Raw genomic sequence first — 17,734 nt, 5'->3', positions numbered from 1 at the left:
GTAGAAATACCTCAATGTATCAATATTATCAGCAAAATATGAAGTATTAAATGTAAAAGTACTAATTTTGCAGATTGGCCCCTTTTAGAGTGTTATATTATTATAAATGTATATATATCGTATTTGTGTGATCCATTCACCTCCATTGTTTTTCATTGCATATATTATATAACTACATTACTATCACAGATTTTTAACATATAAGAAGTATTTTGATGTAGTCAAGTGGAGGCCAAGGTGGAGCTAATGTTAACTACTTTATATGAGAGCTTGTTGCAGATATATATATATATATTTGTGTATATATCAGCTGATAAACTGAAGTACAAAAAAAGATATTTGAAACAGTCTCACTGATCTATGATTTCTCCACCAGAGTAGTGACGAGTTTATTTTTTAACTGTAAAACATCCTTCCCAGTACCTTTCTTGCTCACAAGTGTTAAAAAATGTATACTTTATGTTGTGTAAAGATAATTAATATAAACCAGTATATCATCTGATATTATAAACTGAAATATCAATATTGGTACAGAGCTCGGTCAGGCTATACATTACATACTATTGGGTACTTTAATCTATAATAATGTTTTATATATTTTAAACTCACTACAATGTTTTGTAAGTAAAGTTTTATATGTAAAGTAATTTTTGCAGTCAAATAAATGCGGTGGAGCAAAACATACAATACAGAAATCTAAACTGTAGTTAAGTACACTGTGTTTGTGCTTGTACTTTTCAGTACTGTCACATTGTAATTTGTAATTTAAAGTACTAGAAAATTAAATAAAGTAGTTATTGTTAATATTCAAAAAGGATTACAGTGTTACACCATATCGCTTTACTGGTTTAATACTGTATTTACTGATCAAAGGAACTCTGATGTGCGCTGTGTAAACTGACCAAAAAACACAGGAAATACATCAGGCAGCATAGTAAAAGTAAAAAACACCAAACCACAAACTTTTTTTTTTATAGTGAATATATTTAAACTTACCGTATACTCCATCATACCCGTATCGGTTTATTCTAACTATCGGTCCCTTTTTTTCACAGCGAGTGCCACAACTCATCAGATCGTATCAAGCTGCGGGTTTGGGATGAAGACGATGACATCAAGTCTCGGGTGAAGCAGCGCCTGAAGAGGGAATCTGACGACTTCCTGGGCCAGAGCATCATCGAGGTCCGAACGCTGAGCGGAGAGATGGACGTCTGGTACAACCTGGGTATGTTGTCGTTCAGAACCACGAGATTATTTGTGTGTCTATGTGTGCGTTTGCTCATTAGCACAGCAGTCGGAGCTCTCACTCTTTTAGTTGTCGTCTTAGATCTGGATTCCAATTTAAGTTCAGAACGTATCACTTCACAGTAATTGTTTGTAATTGTCTCCACTCACAGAAAAGAGAACAGATAAGTCGGCAGTGTCTGGTGCCATTCGTCTTCATATCAGCGTGGAGATCGAGGGAGAGGAAAAGGTGGCACCCTACCACGTGCAGTACACATGCCTTCATGAGGTAACACACAAACACAAACACAAATGTACTGCACACTTGTAATGGGGAAAACTTACCGCAGACATTCAGTAATAAGCTGTAAATAGGAAGTCTAGCAGTGACTGGCTTCTGGCTGTGTTCATATCTATCACAGATAAGATAAGCACTTTATTTGATTCTATAATAAAGAGGTGAAAACCAGTCGAGACCAACCGGAGAGGCAGCAAGATATGTCGTTTTTATTATAGTTTAACTGATAAAATACTTGAATAAATGATTTATTGGGTGTGTCAAATGTCCATCACAAGTTCATTAAGTTTCTTTTAGTTTTGTTCATATCAGTTTTTGTCAACAAACCCAAAAAATATTCAAGTTACAAACACATAAAACAGACAAAAAGAAGAAAATCCTCAAATTTGACAACCGTTGAATGATTGGCATTTCTATTCAATAAATGACTTTGAAACCATTGTTATTAAAATTGTTGTTAATTAATTTTCTGTCAATAGTGAATCAATAGATTGACTTATTGTTTGTGTACTCAATCAAATGGAGACCAAAACAGAGAACATTTCTTCTTCTAATGGAATAATAAATAAATATTTCCTCCAGGAGTTTTTTGAGGATTAGCAGATCTGAGTTCTGATCTAAACCTGTTTTGATTGTGACCAATTGTTTTAAAAGTGACAGTCAGTTTACACGAATCTTTTAAATTGCTCATAGTGAAAGAGAGAAAATTAACAAAGTTCCCAAATGCAGACATTTTTTCCAATGAGCAAGAAACAACAGTAATAGAAAGTAATATTAACACTCAACAGGGACATGTTCCAGATGTCTGAATATATGTAATATACATATATATACAAGTGACCTGATTGGGTGTTTCAACCTTTTTCGACAGTATGAGGCCAGAGCGTCTCAGCTCACTGCTGTATGATGATGTTTCTGTGAATAACTGATTGAAACTCCCGGCTTGTTGTCACCTTCTATGAGCGCCGTTGATTTTTACTTGTTCTCTTTCTGTCTAGAACACGTTCCACTACTCGACAGACATAGAGGGGGGCGGCGTGGTGAAGATCCCGGCAGCGAAGGGAGACGATGCGTGGAAGGTTTACTTTGACGAGGTGCAGCAGGATATCGTGGATGAGTTCGCCATGCGTTACGGGATAGAGTCCATCTACCAGGCCATGACGTAAGCTCACTAATGTTAATGTAATGCAGGTTTACTGTATCCTGCAGCAATCAATTCATCCAACAGGTTATGATGTCAGCTGATTGTATGGCTAAATCAAATCAGGAAATAGTTCAAATTTGTGTGTTTGTGTTTAGTATTTGTTAGCCTGTATGTGTGTGTGTGTGTGTGTGATGAGAGGTGGGCGGAGTTGTCATGAACTATAAACAGAATGCAAATTAGTTTATCTCTTCTAATGAGAAATGATGACCTGTCACCTCTGAGATTTCCCAGCAGTTTGATTGGATCCCTATAGGCAGGTGGAGAGAAAGACTCAATGAGCGCACACACACACACACACACACACACAGGGTTAATTACAGTAATAATGTTGTAATAATAACGTTGTAATTTGACCTTAAGGGGACATAGGAAAGGTCTACGAGTATGTTTTGTGCGTTGGAAAGAAACAAAATCATATAACACAATCATACCAGGAAGCTTTGAGTAAATTGAAGTTGTAAGCAGAAATGGCCCAGACTTCGTCCCAGTGGAAATGGGAATATGAGCCAATCAATAACGCGGCCAAATGAAAATGGTGATTGAAAGAGTCAGATGCACTGTAGCCATTATAGACCTTTCACTTCTGACTGCACACTCATTGCATTTTGGCAACATTTTGGCTCCTCCGCTAGAACAAACTTGGCAAATTTCATATTCATTTGACCCTTGCAGGTGTTGTTTTTTATTATTTATGTTCTGGAGTTAATAATTCATCCAAACAAATTAATAACACAACATGACATGAAACCTGTGTGAAAACATTTGAATGGATGTAGGATGTAGATTGTGAATGGTCTGATAACTTTCACTGTTCTCTTTGCCTTGCTTTTGGCTACACAGTTGTATTCGTGCACCCTGGAGTTGAACATAGTATTCAGATCGATAATTTTTACAATAACAATGTGTCAAGTCAGAATTACATCAGAATTATCAGCGACTCTGCAGCTCCCCTTCGGCTTTACGGAGCTCTGTAGTGAGTTTCATCACAGACGCAACAGAAACCTGTAACTTCTGTTACATAGACGCTAATCTGATTTAAAGATTTGTCTGTAAAACCAACTCTGAAGATTGTTTTAATTCATTTTTTTGTGTTTCCCTCCCACCTCTGCATCTCTCTCTCATCTCCCAATTACGCCCAACCCTTTCCTTCCTCCCTCTATCCGATCCCTGCATCCTCTTCCTTCTGCTCTGTAATTTACGACCGCCTCCCTCCTTCTGATCTCTCTCTCTCTCTCTCTCTCTCTCTCTCTCTCTCTGGCCTCTTTATGTCTTCTTCTCAACTCCTCCTTCCTTCTGTCTCCACCTGTCTCATCCTTCCTCCTTCCTCCCATCATAACCCCACCTTAATGCCCTCCCTCTCTATCCTGACTTTTTAAACTTCTTACTGCCTTCAAACTGTCCTCCTTTCGAACCTGCTCACCTCCTTTCTTCTCTGACACCCCCCTCCCTCCCCTCCCTCTCTTCCTTCCCTCCTCAGTCATTTCTCTTGCCTGTCCTCTAAGTACATGCTGTCAGGAGTGCCAGCAGTGATGAGCACCCTGTTGGCCAACATCAATGCCTTCTACGCCCACCCCACAGCCTCCACCAATGTCTCCGCTCCAGCCAGATTTGCAGCCTCCAACTTTGGGGTAAGCAACTACCAGATACGAAGAAATAAAACATATATAAACACGTATCATTGCAATACAATCCATCCTTTCGCCCAGTTAGACCATTTGTAAGTATTTTTGCCAAGTGTCACCTGTTGATAGGTTGTAAGATATAGTTCTAGTGCAGACTTTCAGGTGATGTAATACATCTTGATGACTGAGCAACATCAGCAGGTGATTGAGTTTCAGTTCAAACGACTTGCATCAATTTTAAAAATCGCAATGGACAGGAAACAGGTGATTTGATAATCATTGAGCTGCTTGAGTTGTTTTAAGGCTCCACCAGATAGCCATAGTTTAAATGGAAACTCAGCTGTATAAAGACTTTTTTTTTGGCTAAAGAAGGACCTGCATGAAGTTTGAAAATGAAAAAAACTGTCCATCATGAGTCAGACAATGCTATGGGAGTGCAATGCTAAATTGGTGGATTAATCTATACGTGAACTTGGAAAGACTGCAGTGGAGGTGTTTCTTCATGCTTGTTATCGGTCATTGTGGAATTATTTTATCACTGATATATTTGTTTGATTTGTGGTACTAACAGTAGTTAGCTAATCGACTGATTTCACATCAATACTCACGACACAAAAATGTGTGCACTTTAACAGAAAGACTTACAAAAAGAGGCAAACTGATAAGAATACTGGACAGGTTTACTCAGATAGTGAAAGTGTTTACAGAAGTTTGCTAAAGTAGCTTGTAATCTAGTTAGCTTAGCAAGCTAATTAAAGCCACAGATAAAGTAAGTCGACTCCTGTCAAACTAAAATTTAGAGCGATCTGGAAACCCACCATATCAAACTATTCCTGAAAACATTGCTCAGTGGACTGTTAAACTACTGAAGGCAGCCTCAACATTGCAGTATTTTTTTATTTTTGTAGCTGCCACGCATGTTTCTTTAATGTGTTTCAACGATGGCACAACTACAAAGCTTGTGATGCAGCACAGCAGCCAGTGATAAACACACAGATTTGAACTGCAGTAAGAAAAACAGCCTTAGTGTGTGAACAGGCTGCATAACTACAAGTAGAAGACTCATTTCCTTGTATTTCTTTTAAGGGGTTATAGGCTGGTTCTGTGTCTGTCTGCTCTGTTCACTCATCCTTTGTCTTTCAGTGACTAATTTCAGTTGATTTCTCAGACATTAGTCATTTGATACTGATGAATGCTGGGAAATGGCACATTCACAACAGAACGCCATCAGTCTCTCAAACATGGTTATCAAAGCACCACAATTACAGGTCAAAAGACGGACAGTGATATAAGATTGCCTCGGGAGGATCTGCTTTATTCTCGGTGGATGACATGTTTACTTTGATATTTGTTTGTCTTCTTCCAGATAATTGTAGATACGATCGAACGTTAAAATGTCTTGGTGCTAAAGGTTACGTTGAGACATGACATTTTCATGTTCTCTCTCGGATGAATTCCACATTTAGCCTGTCAAGCTGTGTTTAGCTAAGCCAAATATTCACTGGAAAAGGCTTTTTTTTGTTCTTGATATGGTTATTTAGAAATACACAAATAGCTTTTCATCATTGTAATGGCATGTGAAGAGGTCACGGGTCTGCCCGTAAGTTCAAAACTGGAAAATTGGCTTTCGTGCACAGAACACAGACCCAGACTCACCAAAAAGAGTCGAAATTAAACCACATCAAAGACACTAAATCAACAAAGGAGCAGAACATTTATAGAGGGAAGCATTTTTGTATTCTTAGTATAGTTTTGTTTGTAGGAAGTTGGATTCAACAAACTCTCTAAACTGCCCCAACTTGTCGTAAATCGCTCGTTTCAGCCTGATGAATGTCACCTGTTTATGAGTTTGTGAGAATGGATCATTAGCATAAGCAGTGCCCCGAAAATATATAATAATAATATAATATAAGACGTCTAGTTCTGCTCCATTTGTGGGCAAGTTTCATTCACAAAAATGTTACAAAAAGGGGATCAAGGGATGTGACAGTCAGAGAGATATTAGAAGAGATAATATTATAGTCCACAGTAGGTGATGTTACACCATTAGCTGCAACACAAAATGATACTGGAAAGACCTGCAGAAACACCCTGAAGCAGCTGTTTCCAGCTACTACTGAAATATAGAAGTTGCTGTGCCAAAATATGCCAATAAAAATCATAAAATCTAAACAATTTCTCAGTAAATGTTCAAACTATGATAATGATAATATGGTGAACAGAATATTAATTTTGTTTTAGTTATATATTTTATTTTAGTTGATTTCATATCAAATTTAGATTATAATCTAAGTCAAACAAATGTTTCTCCCCTTGTAAAGAAAGTCAGACGCTGTCTGTTCATGACTCATACGACAGATCTGAACCACTTGTAAATTTTGTTTGTACCTTAGAGAAAATTACAAGTACGAGAAAACTGATGAATGCCACAAATTGTCTCCAATCACTCGTACGTGCCTCTTAACAAATCTATTTGTACGAGTGATTTTTTGCATGAGGCCCATTATCTGTTTGTAGTAGTGTCAGTAGTGTCACAAAGTCATCCCTCAGAGGGTGACCCAGGTAGTCTATAATATTTGAAGTTTTGCAAAGGACCTGTCTCACACACACATCCATGCTACTGACCTGTACAGAGCCGGTTGGCGTCCTTTTTACGCTGCTAATAATATTCCTCATTAAATAGTAATTTCTTATCACTGTGGGACCTTTGGTACAGCTCTGAACTTCGCAGTGGTCTAAATTCGGCCCGTGGGCCCCGCTGGAGCTAAAGACAAGGTTGGAGAGGGGAGGGAGGGAGGGAGGGAGGAGAGGGAAGGAGGAGGGGGGGCAATGACAGCTAGAGGCCGAGCTTAATGACTCCTGGGATCTTTGCCAATAGTGCCGACTTCAGTAACCCTACTGGTTGCACTCAGACTCCAGTGATATACGAGCGACTGCAGGCGGCGTGTTCTTGCTGATGGGTCATGTGGATGCAGACACTCTTCCTCTCTGTCACTACAGGCAGGTTACAGCTGTTCGGGTCTATGTCGGCTTTGTAATAAGCCCTGTCGGATAGGTTGATAAGTTTCTTTGTCCCATTAAATTTCATTGAATTGAGTCATTTTTTTATGTGGCAAATAGGAAAAAAACTGTTTCATTAAATCTCTTTCCCAGTTTGATTATAGAGAACATCAGTAACACTTAAACGTCTTGACAGTAATTAATGCACGACTCAGCTGGAATTAATGTATGAATTAATTCATTACACATCACACTGTAGTCTAGAGAGAACACACTAAGAAATGACTATTAAGTGATGTTTGACTTCAAATATAAAATAAATGATCCCAAAATATGGAATATGGGATTATTAAATTGATTCACCAGTGAAGTCTAAACCATTAACTAACGTATCAGTTATTAATAAATAAGATAAGACAGGTTTATTTGTATAGTACCTTATAAAACAAAATGCAATTTAAAGTGCTTCATATTAGATAAACAGGCATGAAGACAAAAGAATAAAATAAAATAGAAGATAAAAGTAATTTTAAAAAAGCCATAAGCAGTTTTATTTACAATTATATTATATATATATTGTGTATATATATGTATATTATATATTACAATTATATCCACTCATATAGCATTTTTAAAAAGCCAAATTTAGTGAGATGACACAGAATGAGGAATAAAAGCAAACAATACCCAGTGTAGAGCATTTCAGTGAAAAATATGTCTTCCTTGGGGACGAGTTGGAAAAAAAAAAAAAAGTATGTCATGAGTCAGTATGTAAAAAGTTCTGATTCAGCACTTGAAATAAAAAATAATGAAATATGAATGTCTTTTTGTAAATTAAGTTACTCAAATCTAATACATTTTAAGTCATAAACAAGTCAAACGATCATATCCTATTGAAACTGAGTGGCTGAGTTGAATCATATAGAATGAACTGCAGTATATTGTGTGTTTACCAAATTATCTGTATGAGATCATTGATAGTTTATTAAGATATTTATAAACCTCTATCAATAAGTCATAAGGTTTTATCAAAGCATTTCATCAAATGAAAGCTTACTGTTTCTTTGTAATGAACATTTTTATGAACTTTTACAATATATATATACATATAATGAAACTTAAGACCACATATTACAGTAAATCAATGAAGAATAAGTGACAGAACAAACATAACAACGTTTCATGTTTCTTTGGAAACATACTGTAACATATCTGACACTTAAAATAAGACATAGAAATCTTAACTCAAGGTCCATTCACTAGTCTCTCGTGGTCTTCCTCAGAGGATGAAGTTTGCACAGTTAGCGTCAACCTGAGTATGAACCTTGTAAGAATGTTTTCAATGAACACGTGTCAGTAGATGTTGTCTCCAGGTTCGTCTGGTCTCAGACAGCTGATATTGTCTTTTTTTCAGGGAACAATAAACTTTTCTTTACTATACTCTGTAACTATTTACTGTTTTTCTGAAGGGGGTTATTAATTCTTTTATCGCATCAACTCTTTTGTTATTGTTGGTGTGCCTGTTATTGATTTGTCATCTTCCCCCAGTATGTACCATGCCTAGAATAACAAAACGAATCTTCAAAGTATCTTTTGTGCTCCATCTGTCTGTTTTTTATTGTCTTTCTCTTTCCTCTCTGGTGTTGCTTTGGTTCTTCCCAGTCAGACCTCAAAAAACATTATTTCACGCCCTTCTTTCTTTTCTGGGACTTTATTGCCTTTTTGCTTAAGTGTTGCACCAAACCAATTTCAATCCACCTGTTGCCATGGCAATAAGATCATTTCCTAATTTGCAAAACTTCACTTCAGCCTCTCCTCTTTCCTTCTCATCTTCCGTCTCTGCCCTGCCCTGCGTGTGTCTGTAAAAGAGGCCATGGCATCGATCTGTTTTTCCTCTCTACTGCTCTTCATAATTCACCTCTGAAATCATGTCACTGGCACTGACAGTTTTAGTGACATTGTTATGTTGTACAGGTGTGCGGATTTGTTTGTTTGTATGCAGACTGTGTGTGTGTGTGTGTGTGTGTGCAAGAGCAAGGAGAACAAAGACATGCAAGCATCTCACCCCTCCCATCTGTTTCTTTGGAGGGAAACTATTGATGCAGCAGTGCCAGTGGCAACAAACATTATTCACTGGATTCTTTTTGGTTGTTTTTACCATAAAATACTTTCTCAGGGAGTAGTTACTGAGCATCCTTTTCAGTAATGTCCCATCACCTTTATAATGTACACCTTCACACCTGAGAGCCACAGGCAGTGCTGGTGAAACTGCTACTTAAACAGTAGTAGTAGTAATTTTAGTGATTTTTCTGTAATTTTATACGATGAAAATGTTGGGTGTCTATGTTAAACATGGTCAAAGTTCCAAAACTTGAGGTGAATGTAAAATGTTACCCTGTAAGTCAAAAGCCAGGGCTTCACCCTGCTCCAATGCTTGGTTTGCATTGTTTCCCTCTACGTCCTCATCGTGGTGATGTCAGATTGTTTGCACATGCCCACAAACGGCCTTTGTCGCTGAGGTTGTTCCATGTGCATGATCGATTCAGGCTTGAACATGAACGGATGTATTTGAGAAGTTTCCAAAGAAGTGAAATCCTTCTACTACTGTTTGTTTTCGTAGCCTCCGGAGATGCTGGAGGTCTGCTGAGAGAAGAAGAACAGAGTGGGCTCATCGGGAGGGGGGTCTTAAAGAGACAGGAGATAAAACAACCTGTTTCAGACAGAAGATGAACTGAGCTGAACTTCAGCAATGTCTGAAAAAACATCTGAGCAGCAGCAAAAGCACAGTTCGACCTTAATGTCACTGACAGACCTGGTGTCATTGGAGCTTCTATAGTCGGTCACGCCGAGGCGATTCCCATAGTGAAACACCTCAATCTGTTATCAGAGAACCAGGGATTATGTTAAGTAACCCAAAGTTTTGTTTGATAATACCAAAATCTAGATTTGCTCCGTTTTTGAAGTGCCTTTTTCATTCAGGCTTAAAAAATGTGTTAAAATTTTTTTTGCCTTGAATTTGACTCCACCTGAGAGGGAGAACAGGTGCAGTATTGGTGACAATAATGATTTGTGCTGAGCTACCAGCCTGTTTTCAGGAGCATATGCTGCTAAGTGCAGTTGTGTTTTGTACTGTTGTCAGCCTTTTATCAGCGCTCGCTTGAATTGTGCTTCCTGCCTTTTTTTGTCGATAATATGTGGGGCAATTTGACCAAACACTGTAGAAGGAAAAAATATGCTGCAACTGTTCTCCCACGTGACTGTACTGTCAATAATTTTCATCTAACATGAAATTATTAGAATGTACCCCAACACATGGAGTCCCACAGCCAAATTGCTATGACATTTTGTCACCAACTTTTGTTTTGCTAATGTAATTGAAACGTTTCCTGCTTTGGGCAACAGTTCATCCAGGACCAGAGCAATACATGCTGTCTCCTCCAAGACAATTTAATGTCATCTGCCTTCAGCAACTTGTTTCAAATAGTATTTATTAGCTTGTTGTGATTCTGCACCTGTTCCACTAGGGAAACAGAAGCTGCTGTGTTGAAACCAGCTGGGTTACATCAGTTGTTAGCGCTGTGAGGGGGGATTTCTTTCAGATTGAAAGAGAAAAGATGTAGTTTTGTTGGACTAACAACCAACTATCACTACAATATCTTATTGTAACTGAGCCAGGGGGTATGACGGGTACAGTATGACAAAATCAAATAAGTACCAACAAACAGACATGATGTTCGCCCACTGATCAAGTAATGTCATACAAGATTTGGATGACAGCAGGCAGGACAAGAGAAAAAAAAGAAAAAGAGGACAGAAAGGCAATAAAACAATGATAATATATTACAAAAACTGCTCTCACCAATAATAACTGAATGATTTTGGTGTATTTAAGCCCCTGAAAAAAACATGAAAAGGCCTATCATAGGTTTATTTAATGGTGATGAACACTGAGTGACAACAAAAAAAATCCCACCAAGAAAAATGTACACGATCGCTCGCTTTAATGCAAAAAAAGGTTAAGTTTGAATTAATTTCCATTATCCCCTTCAGGCTACTTTACTTAATTGTTAGGTGTAGCCTTCAGGTTTAAACTATAAATTATTACCAATTAGAGAAGAAATATATATCACGCATCTGATGAATTGGGACATACTGTAAGCCAAATGGTTTAATGATCGCATAAATGGTGTCACAGCAGCAGAGGACAGGAAGTTCATGAACTCTAGGATGAGAATCACTGGCAGGAGATCTAAAGGGAGTAACCTGCCCCTCAGTATGTGGATGAGCAGGAAACAAGGGGAGTGAAACCAATTACAGATATAATTCATATAGTTGCATGTGAGAGTATGAGCTGATGCTGTGTACGTGTGTGTTTGTGTGTGTGTGTGTTTGTGTGTGTGTGTGCATGCTGGCGTGTGTGTGTGTGTGGTGAGGACACGGATGGCCTTGCTGCAGGGAAGGACTATTTGACAATGTGTTATGTTTTAAAGGTCATAAATGGGGTTTTATTCTTGTCTCAAGCTTTTTAGGTCAGAGGTGTGTATGTGTGTGTGTGTGTGTGTGTGTATTTCCTGGATTTAAGACCTTGTGAGTGAGGAAGTTTTTTTTTTTAATTGAGTCAAATAATATATGTATCCTTGAGATCTAAAAAAAAGTGTTGAATGCATTTTAATGAAATACTCATAAAGCCCCATTTTAGAAACCTGCATTGTCTACATCCATATGTAGTTGTTAGCAGTCTTCTTCTTCTCTGCATTTTGTGCATTGCTGCGTTTCTCTGTGTATTACTGCCAACAAGACAAAGAAATTTAGGGCACACTCCATAACACTACTAGAGGTTGAAAACTCCTAAGGATATCTTCATGGTTAAGGCTTGGTTTTAGAGTTCAGGTTCAGGCTCAAGGTTTATGTTTAAAGATGAGGTTGGTGATATTCTTATTGCTAACGCATCCCATAAAGAGATCAAACCAATGAGGCAGTACCGGTCTCTAAGTGCTTTATGACCTCAGACTTGTCTGTGGCACTCAGCCTTTAAGAACATTTGTTCCTACTAAAAGAGAATAAAATTTGCAGCGATCAGATCCACTGGATCGATATCGTTACTATGAAGTGGTTCAGGTATTGACTAGATGTAATCGATCCACATTAAATACAATTTCTTTGTCAATATTATTACCAAAATGCGTTTCCACTGTCAGTTACTTTCATTAATTCATCACAGTAAGCAGCCAACTCAGTTTCAAGCACCACAGCAGTCCCTCATGTTACCTTACAGATACATCTATCTAAATTGATGTATCTGAATCGGTATTGCAGAGAATAAGTCAGATCTGTACATCCCTTAGAAAGAGGGTTACTAATTGTCTTAAACAGCTGAGCGGCTGAGTATTTACAGCAGCGGGACTGTGTCTGTGGGACTGAGTGAAACAAAAATACAGTGCTCATGTTCATAGTAATGAAGGAACATGTCATCCGGTGCAGCTGTGTGGCTCATTAATGTGTTTTTAATTGTTTTTGCACAACAAAGCTTTGGATACACAGACACTTCTTGTTAGTAGGATCAATTCATTGTGGGTTTCAGTCTCCTCAGTAAAGAAATAAACCATATCTCCAGACTTATCCTTAAGATTTGGGCTGTGCTTTTTGTATTTAGCTGTATAAGTTAGCATTAGGGGATTTTCTCACTTCCACTCATTTTGTCTCATCCAAAAACCAAACTCTTCTCCTTTGTTTCTCCTGACTCAAAAAAAGCCATAACACACACACACTGTTAGCATTGTTCCTGCCACCATGGGACATCTAGATAGACGTAAGCAAAACCAGAGTTGAAAGAGTCTTTGAAAAGTTGATTAGAATTTGGCAATTCTGAGTCGTCTCTTAGTGCCAGTTAATGTTGGCCACTGCTCGTACTTTCATCCTGAGATAAAAATAAAGGGAAACCCTCTCCAGTGTGCAAACAATGCATGAACTAATTGCAATGCAACCATGACTGGCTACCTTTTTTGGGAAGTGAAAGTTTGAGGTATGACAGATATCCAAGGAAACGTTTGAACTGTTGTACAATTAAATTGCACCGTTTTTGTGGCTCGTTATTGTTGTTATGAATGTTTTTATTGAATTTTTTTGCAACCTAGAGAGGAAAATTTTGCCAATTTCTCGTCAGCCTAGAAACCAAGCTCCTCTTTCTTCCTCCCCCATGTTCTTTCTGTCACACAAAACTCATTTTAGGCACCGTGTCGTGACTCCCACCGCTCCAGAATATTCTCTCTCTCTCTCTCTCTCTCGCTTAATATCAGTTTGCTTTATTGGCATGTTGTAAAAAACATATGGGGGGGAAAATAGTGGTTAATCAAAATGTAAGCAGTGCCTAGCTCATCCTGTGTACGTGTCGCCATGTCCTCCAGCAAGACGCTGAACCTCAAATTGCTCCGGATGAGCAGGCCGTAGATATTAGTGTGTAAGTCACAGCGCAAGTCATGCACAAAAGCAGCTGCCAAATGCATGTAAGGTGTTCAAAATGACGCGGGTAGGAGGGCAGCAAACACGCCTTGAGTAACTACTCTGTTAAAAATGCAACATAGGGAGAACCACTCGTTTACAGTATCTGGTTGCAGCACAATCAAACAGACTGAGAGAATTTATCATGTCACGTTTCAGTAAAGAAGACCAACAAGGTGATACTGAACTCATTATGTGAAATGCACACATGTTCTGGCCTTTTTTTGTCCATATTATATCCAGAACCTACATACATCAGTTCCTTGCACATGGATACGCAATTTTAAACAAGTCAAATCAGTTTTTACTTATATAGCCCAATATCACGAATCACATATTTGCCTCTAAGGGGCTTTGCAATCTGTACAGGCTCTATCCTTAAACCCTCTATTCAAATAAGGAAAAACTCCCCTAAATAAAACCCTTTAACAGGGAAAAATTAGAAGATAACTCAAGAAGTGCAACACAGGAGGGATCCCTCTTCCACAACGGACAGACATGCAATAGATGTTGTGTTGTTCATTTATACGGAACTGACGAAGAAAGCAAAATTCCATTATGGAAAGAATTATAGATAGATTGATCGGGAGGATGTCGAGCAACTTCCATGTGCTGCCAAACAGATAAGTCCTGAGCCATACAACATCCTCTATCACCATGGAGACCTGGGAAACGGACAGACACACGCACAGGAGAAAACTCACAGCACACCATTCATACACGTATAAGGAAGAGAGAGAGAGAGAGACGAGGGGTGAGGCTGTGTCTCCCAGAGGATGAAGATCCAGATCCAAAACATCTGGAAATGAGACACTGATAGCCAAGAAAGAGATAGTGGTCCCAGGACAGCCGGTGGTCCCAGGACAGCCGGTGGTCCCAGGACAGCCGGTGGTCCAGTGCTTCCCGGGACCTTATCTGAGTGGGAAAGGCGACTTAACCAGAAACAATTAAAACCATTAAATAGAAAGGCAATTAAAGATTTTAAATACATTGCATGGGTATGCTAGCCAACAAAAATAATGTAATAATATGTATAATGGGAATGAATTAAATCTTAAGGATCATATCTTTGCATTTAATTTTACACTTTACACGTTTTGTGTTGCATTGAAGGCTGTTGTACAGGTTGATAGATCTGTTTGTTGTGTGACAGCAGAACAAAACTCTGTTCCCCCAACATGAAAGGAAAGTTTTTAATCATCAGTCATGTGTCAAAGAGCCTGCAAAATATTTTTCAGACTTTTGATGATATTTTTTTCCACTTGGAGTTTGTATTTGCAGAGGAAATGTGTCTCTATTTCAACACAGACCAAATCATTTTCAGCCTCTCCATCTCCATGTTACACACATTTATCCAGACAGGGACAGATGTTCAGACTCATTCAAACACACGGGAGTCTGAGCGAAATCTCTTTCTTTTCTCTTTCCAACAGAGAGATCGTTTTGTGAAACTCCTGGATCAGCTGCACAACTCCCTGCGGATCGACCTCTCCATGTACAGAGTGAGTCTCTGCTTTCAGCTCCTGTTACTGTTTTCTTCTTTACGTAGAGATCTATGGCTTCGGTCCATGTCTGTCCCCGTTCGCTCTTACGGAAAGGAAATGGTTGGTGAACACTACAAATCAGCTTAGTCCCAAATTGAAAACGTTTGTCTTTTTAGTTTTACCACTCTCCAGCTGTCATCTGGCTGCTTTATTTCCTGCAATATGTTGCTGATGTTAAAAACACTCTGTGCTCAGACAGAGTTCCTCTAGATAAAGATTAAAAAGACAAACCAGTCAGTGATATAATCAGAGGAAAAAACCCTCAAAAGACCTTAAATATAATTATTAATTGGTCTAAATAGGGAGATAAAGCATCCAAATACAGGTATCCAAAGAAGAAGATGTTTAATTAGATTGAGGCGGGTTTAACAAGTGTCTGCATGTACGTGTGTGTGTGTGTGTGTGTGTGTGTATGTTCTCAGAACAACTTCCCAGCCAGCGACAAGGCTCGCCTCAGCGACCTCAAGTCAACAGTGGATCTTCTCACCAGTATCACCTTTTTCAGGATGAAGGTAGAAACAAAACAAACCTGGTTTTGTTAACGTCTCAATCATATAATGTTGCAAACTTTAGTTTTTGTTTGTTGTAAAACAGAACAAAGTCCTCACATGTACATATTAACCCTTTGCACCCAATGGACTCTATTTGCATCAATACACACATCTTTTAACTCTGTCAAATCTAAACACACAGATGTGATACACATCTTGTTACATTTAGTGGGACTTACACCCTTCTGGGCTATAGATATCTCCCATGTGCCAATGTTAATCCATTAATCTTGCACATTCACATAATACCATGAATTTCTCTACAAGTAAATGTGACTCGTTATTTTACTTTCCTGGTCTCGTTCAGGTCTTGGAGCTGCAGAGTCCTCCGAGAGCAGCCAACGTGGTGCGGGACTGCGTCAAGGCTTGTCTCAACTCCACCTACGAGTACATCTTCAACAACTGTTTGGAGCTTTTCAACCGGCAGTTCCAGCCCGCCGTCCAACCAGTCAGTCGCTAAGCATCAATATGTCATGAATATGAATAAGTGTCAGGGGCTGCTGGTTTTTCCCCGTTCTGTAATCCCATTTCAAATTTTTCTTTAAACAATATCCTCAATATTACTGAACATAGAAACACTGGACTCTCCCAGATAATGAAATGTACCTTATAGGCTCATCAGTTTTAATTATTTGAACTTAGTTTCTGACAAATTATGTTTTGTCTATCATTTTGGCATGGCGGACGGCTCAAAATGCTACATAACCCATGAGTGTTGGCCGCAGTTGCTATGGAGATGGAGCCAGTCAGAGGCGAGAATCAGAGTGGTAGCGAATTAAAAACACTTTGTTGTTGTGGTTGAGCACAAAGCACAGCACCATAGTTTTATTTTTTTTAGAATTGATTTAAGCTGCAGCGATGTAACGGGACAGAGTGCACAGTAAACTCGGCAGCCACACAATTCTCTGTTCTGTATTTCTCTGTTTTTGTGTCTTCAGGTTATGCTAACCCATCGTTGCTAACTTTGGAGCTAACCCCCTTTACTTTTCCAGCATTTGGGGAAACAACAGACGTGACTTTTTAGCATTTATTAACTGACACACTGTAGTCTGTACTGTACTGACAACTTACTGCTAACCTTTTCCTCTGCTCCGCTCGTATCCACCGTCACTTCTCTGCCCCTCGCTCTTTCCCGCTCGCTACGCAAACACACTCCTTAACGGAGCCACGCTACCAATAGTTATAAAGCTATTGATGTAGCACTTTTCTCCTTATGAAAATAACACGGAGATTATTCGACCAATGAGAATTTAGTCGAACGAGAGCATATCGACCAACTAATCGACCAGCAGACTACAGCCCTAGTTTTCAGTTTTCTCAACGTCGTAATCTTTAGCTTCCATCTGCCGTTAGCGGCGCACGTCAGAGAATTTTAAACTGTGATTGGATGGTTCTTGCTGAAATGCATCTTGATGGTCGTAGTTACACGTAGCTCAAAATTTTTATGTACACAGGCTTTTCGACTTTTTATCAGAGAATCAGATATTTTCTAACCCAGTTGTTCGTCTTCTCTAGTGATGGTTTAAGAGCTCCAACTGTGAGTCACATAACGTTGTCTATGGGATTTATAGACACTCACTTACTTGCTACTCTATGCTACTCTACTATGAGTATCACAAATAATGGGAGATTCAGAAACCTAAATTAGTGTTATGGGTCCATTAAAGACACTAAACACTTTTAGTTCCTTTTATGAGTGGCTTTTAAATGTCTGTTGTTGTTTGTCAAAGCCCTTTAGAGTGAATAAATGAATTTTAAAAAAAAAAAATTCTCACTCTATGCTCCTCTCCCTG

At 38.7% G+C, this 17,734-nt stretch overlaps 1 protein-coding gene across 1 annotated transcript in view; it reads left to right on the top strand.

Annotated features, from left to right (window-relative positions):
• Window positions 1-17,734, top strand: part of LOC122967288 (protein unc-13 homolog B-like) — a 200,591-nt gene that overhangs the window by 139,369 nt on the left and 43,488 nt on the right. The window contains exons 18-24 of the mRNA XM_044331849.1: window positions 1,056-1,225; window positions 1,398-1,513; window positions 2,521-2,684; window positions 4,204-4,354; window positions 15,280-15,348; window positions 15,813-15,902; window positions 16,249-16,380. Coding sequence (XP_044187784.1) covers window positions 1,056-1,225; window positions 1,398-1,513; window positions 2,521-2,684; window positions 4,204-4,354; window positions 15,280-15,348; window positions 15,813-15,902; window positions 16,249-16,380 — 892 coding nt within the window. The remainder of the gene's footprint in view (window positions 1-1,055; window positions 1,226-1,397; window positions 1,514-2,520; window positions 2,685-4,203; window positions 4,355-15,279; window positions 15,349-15,812; window positions 15,903-16,248; window positions 16,381-17,734) is intronic.

Source organism: Thunnus albacares, chromosome 2 (genome assembly GCF_914725855.1).
Source record: "Thunnus albacares chromosome 2, fThuAlb1.1, whole genome shotgun sequence".
In the NCBI taxonomy this organism is placed as follows: Eukaryota; Metazoa; Chordata; class Actinopteri; order Scombriformes; family Scombridae; genus Thunnus; species Thunnus albacares.
The sequence above is the reverse complement of the archived record's forward strand: the minus strand, read 5'-3'. Positions and strand labels throughout refer to the sequence as shown.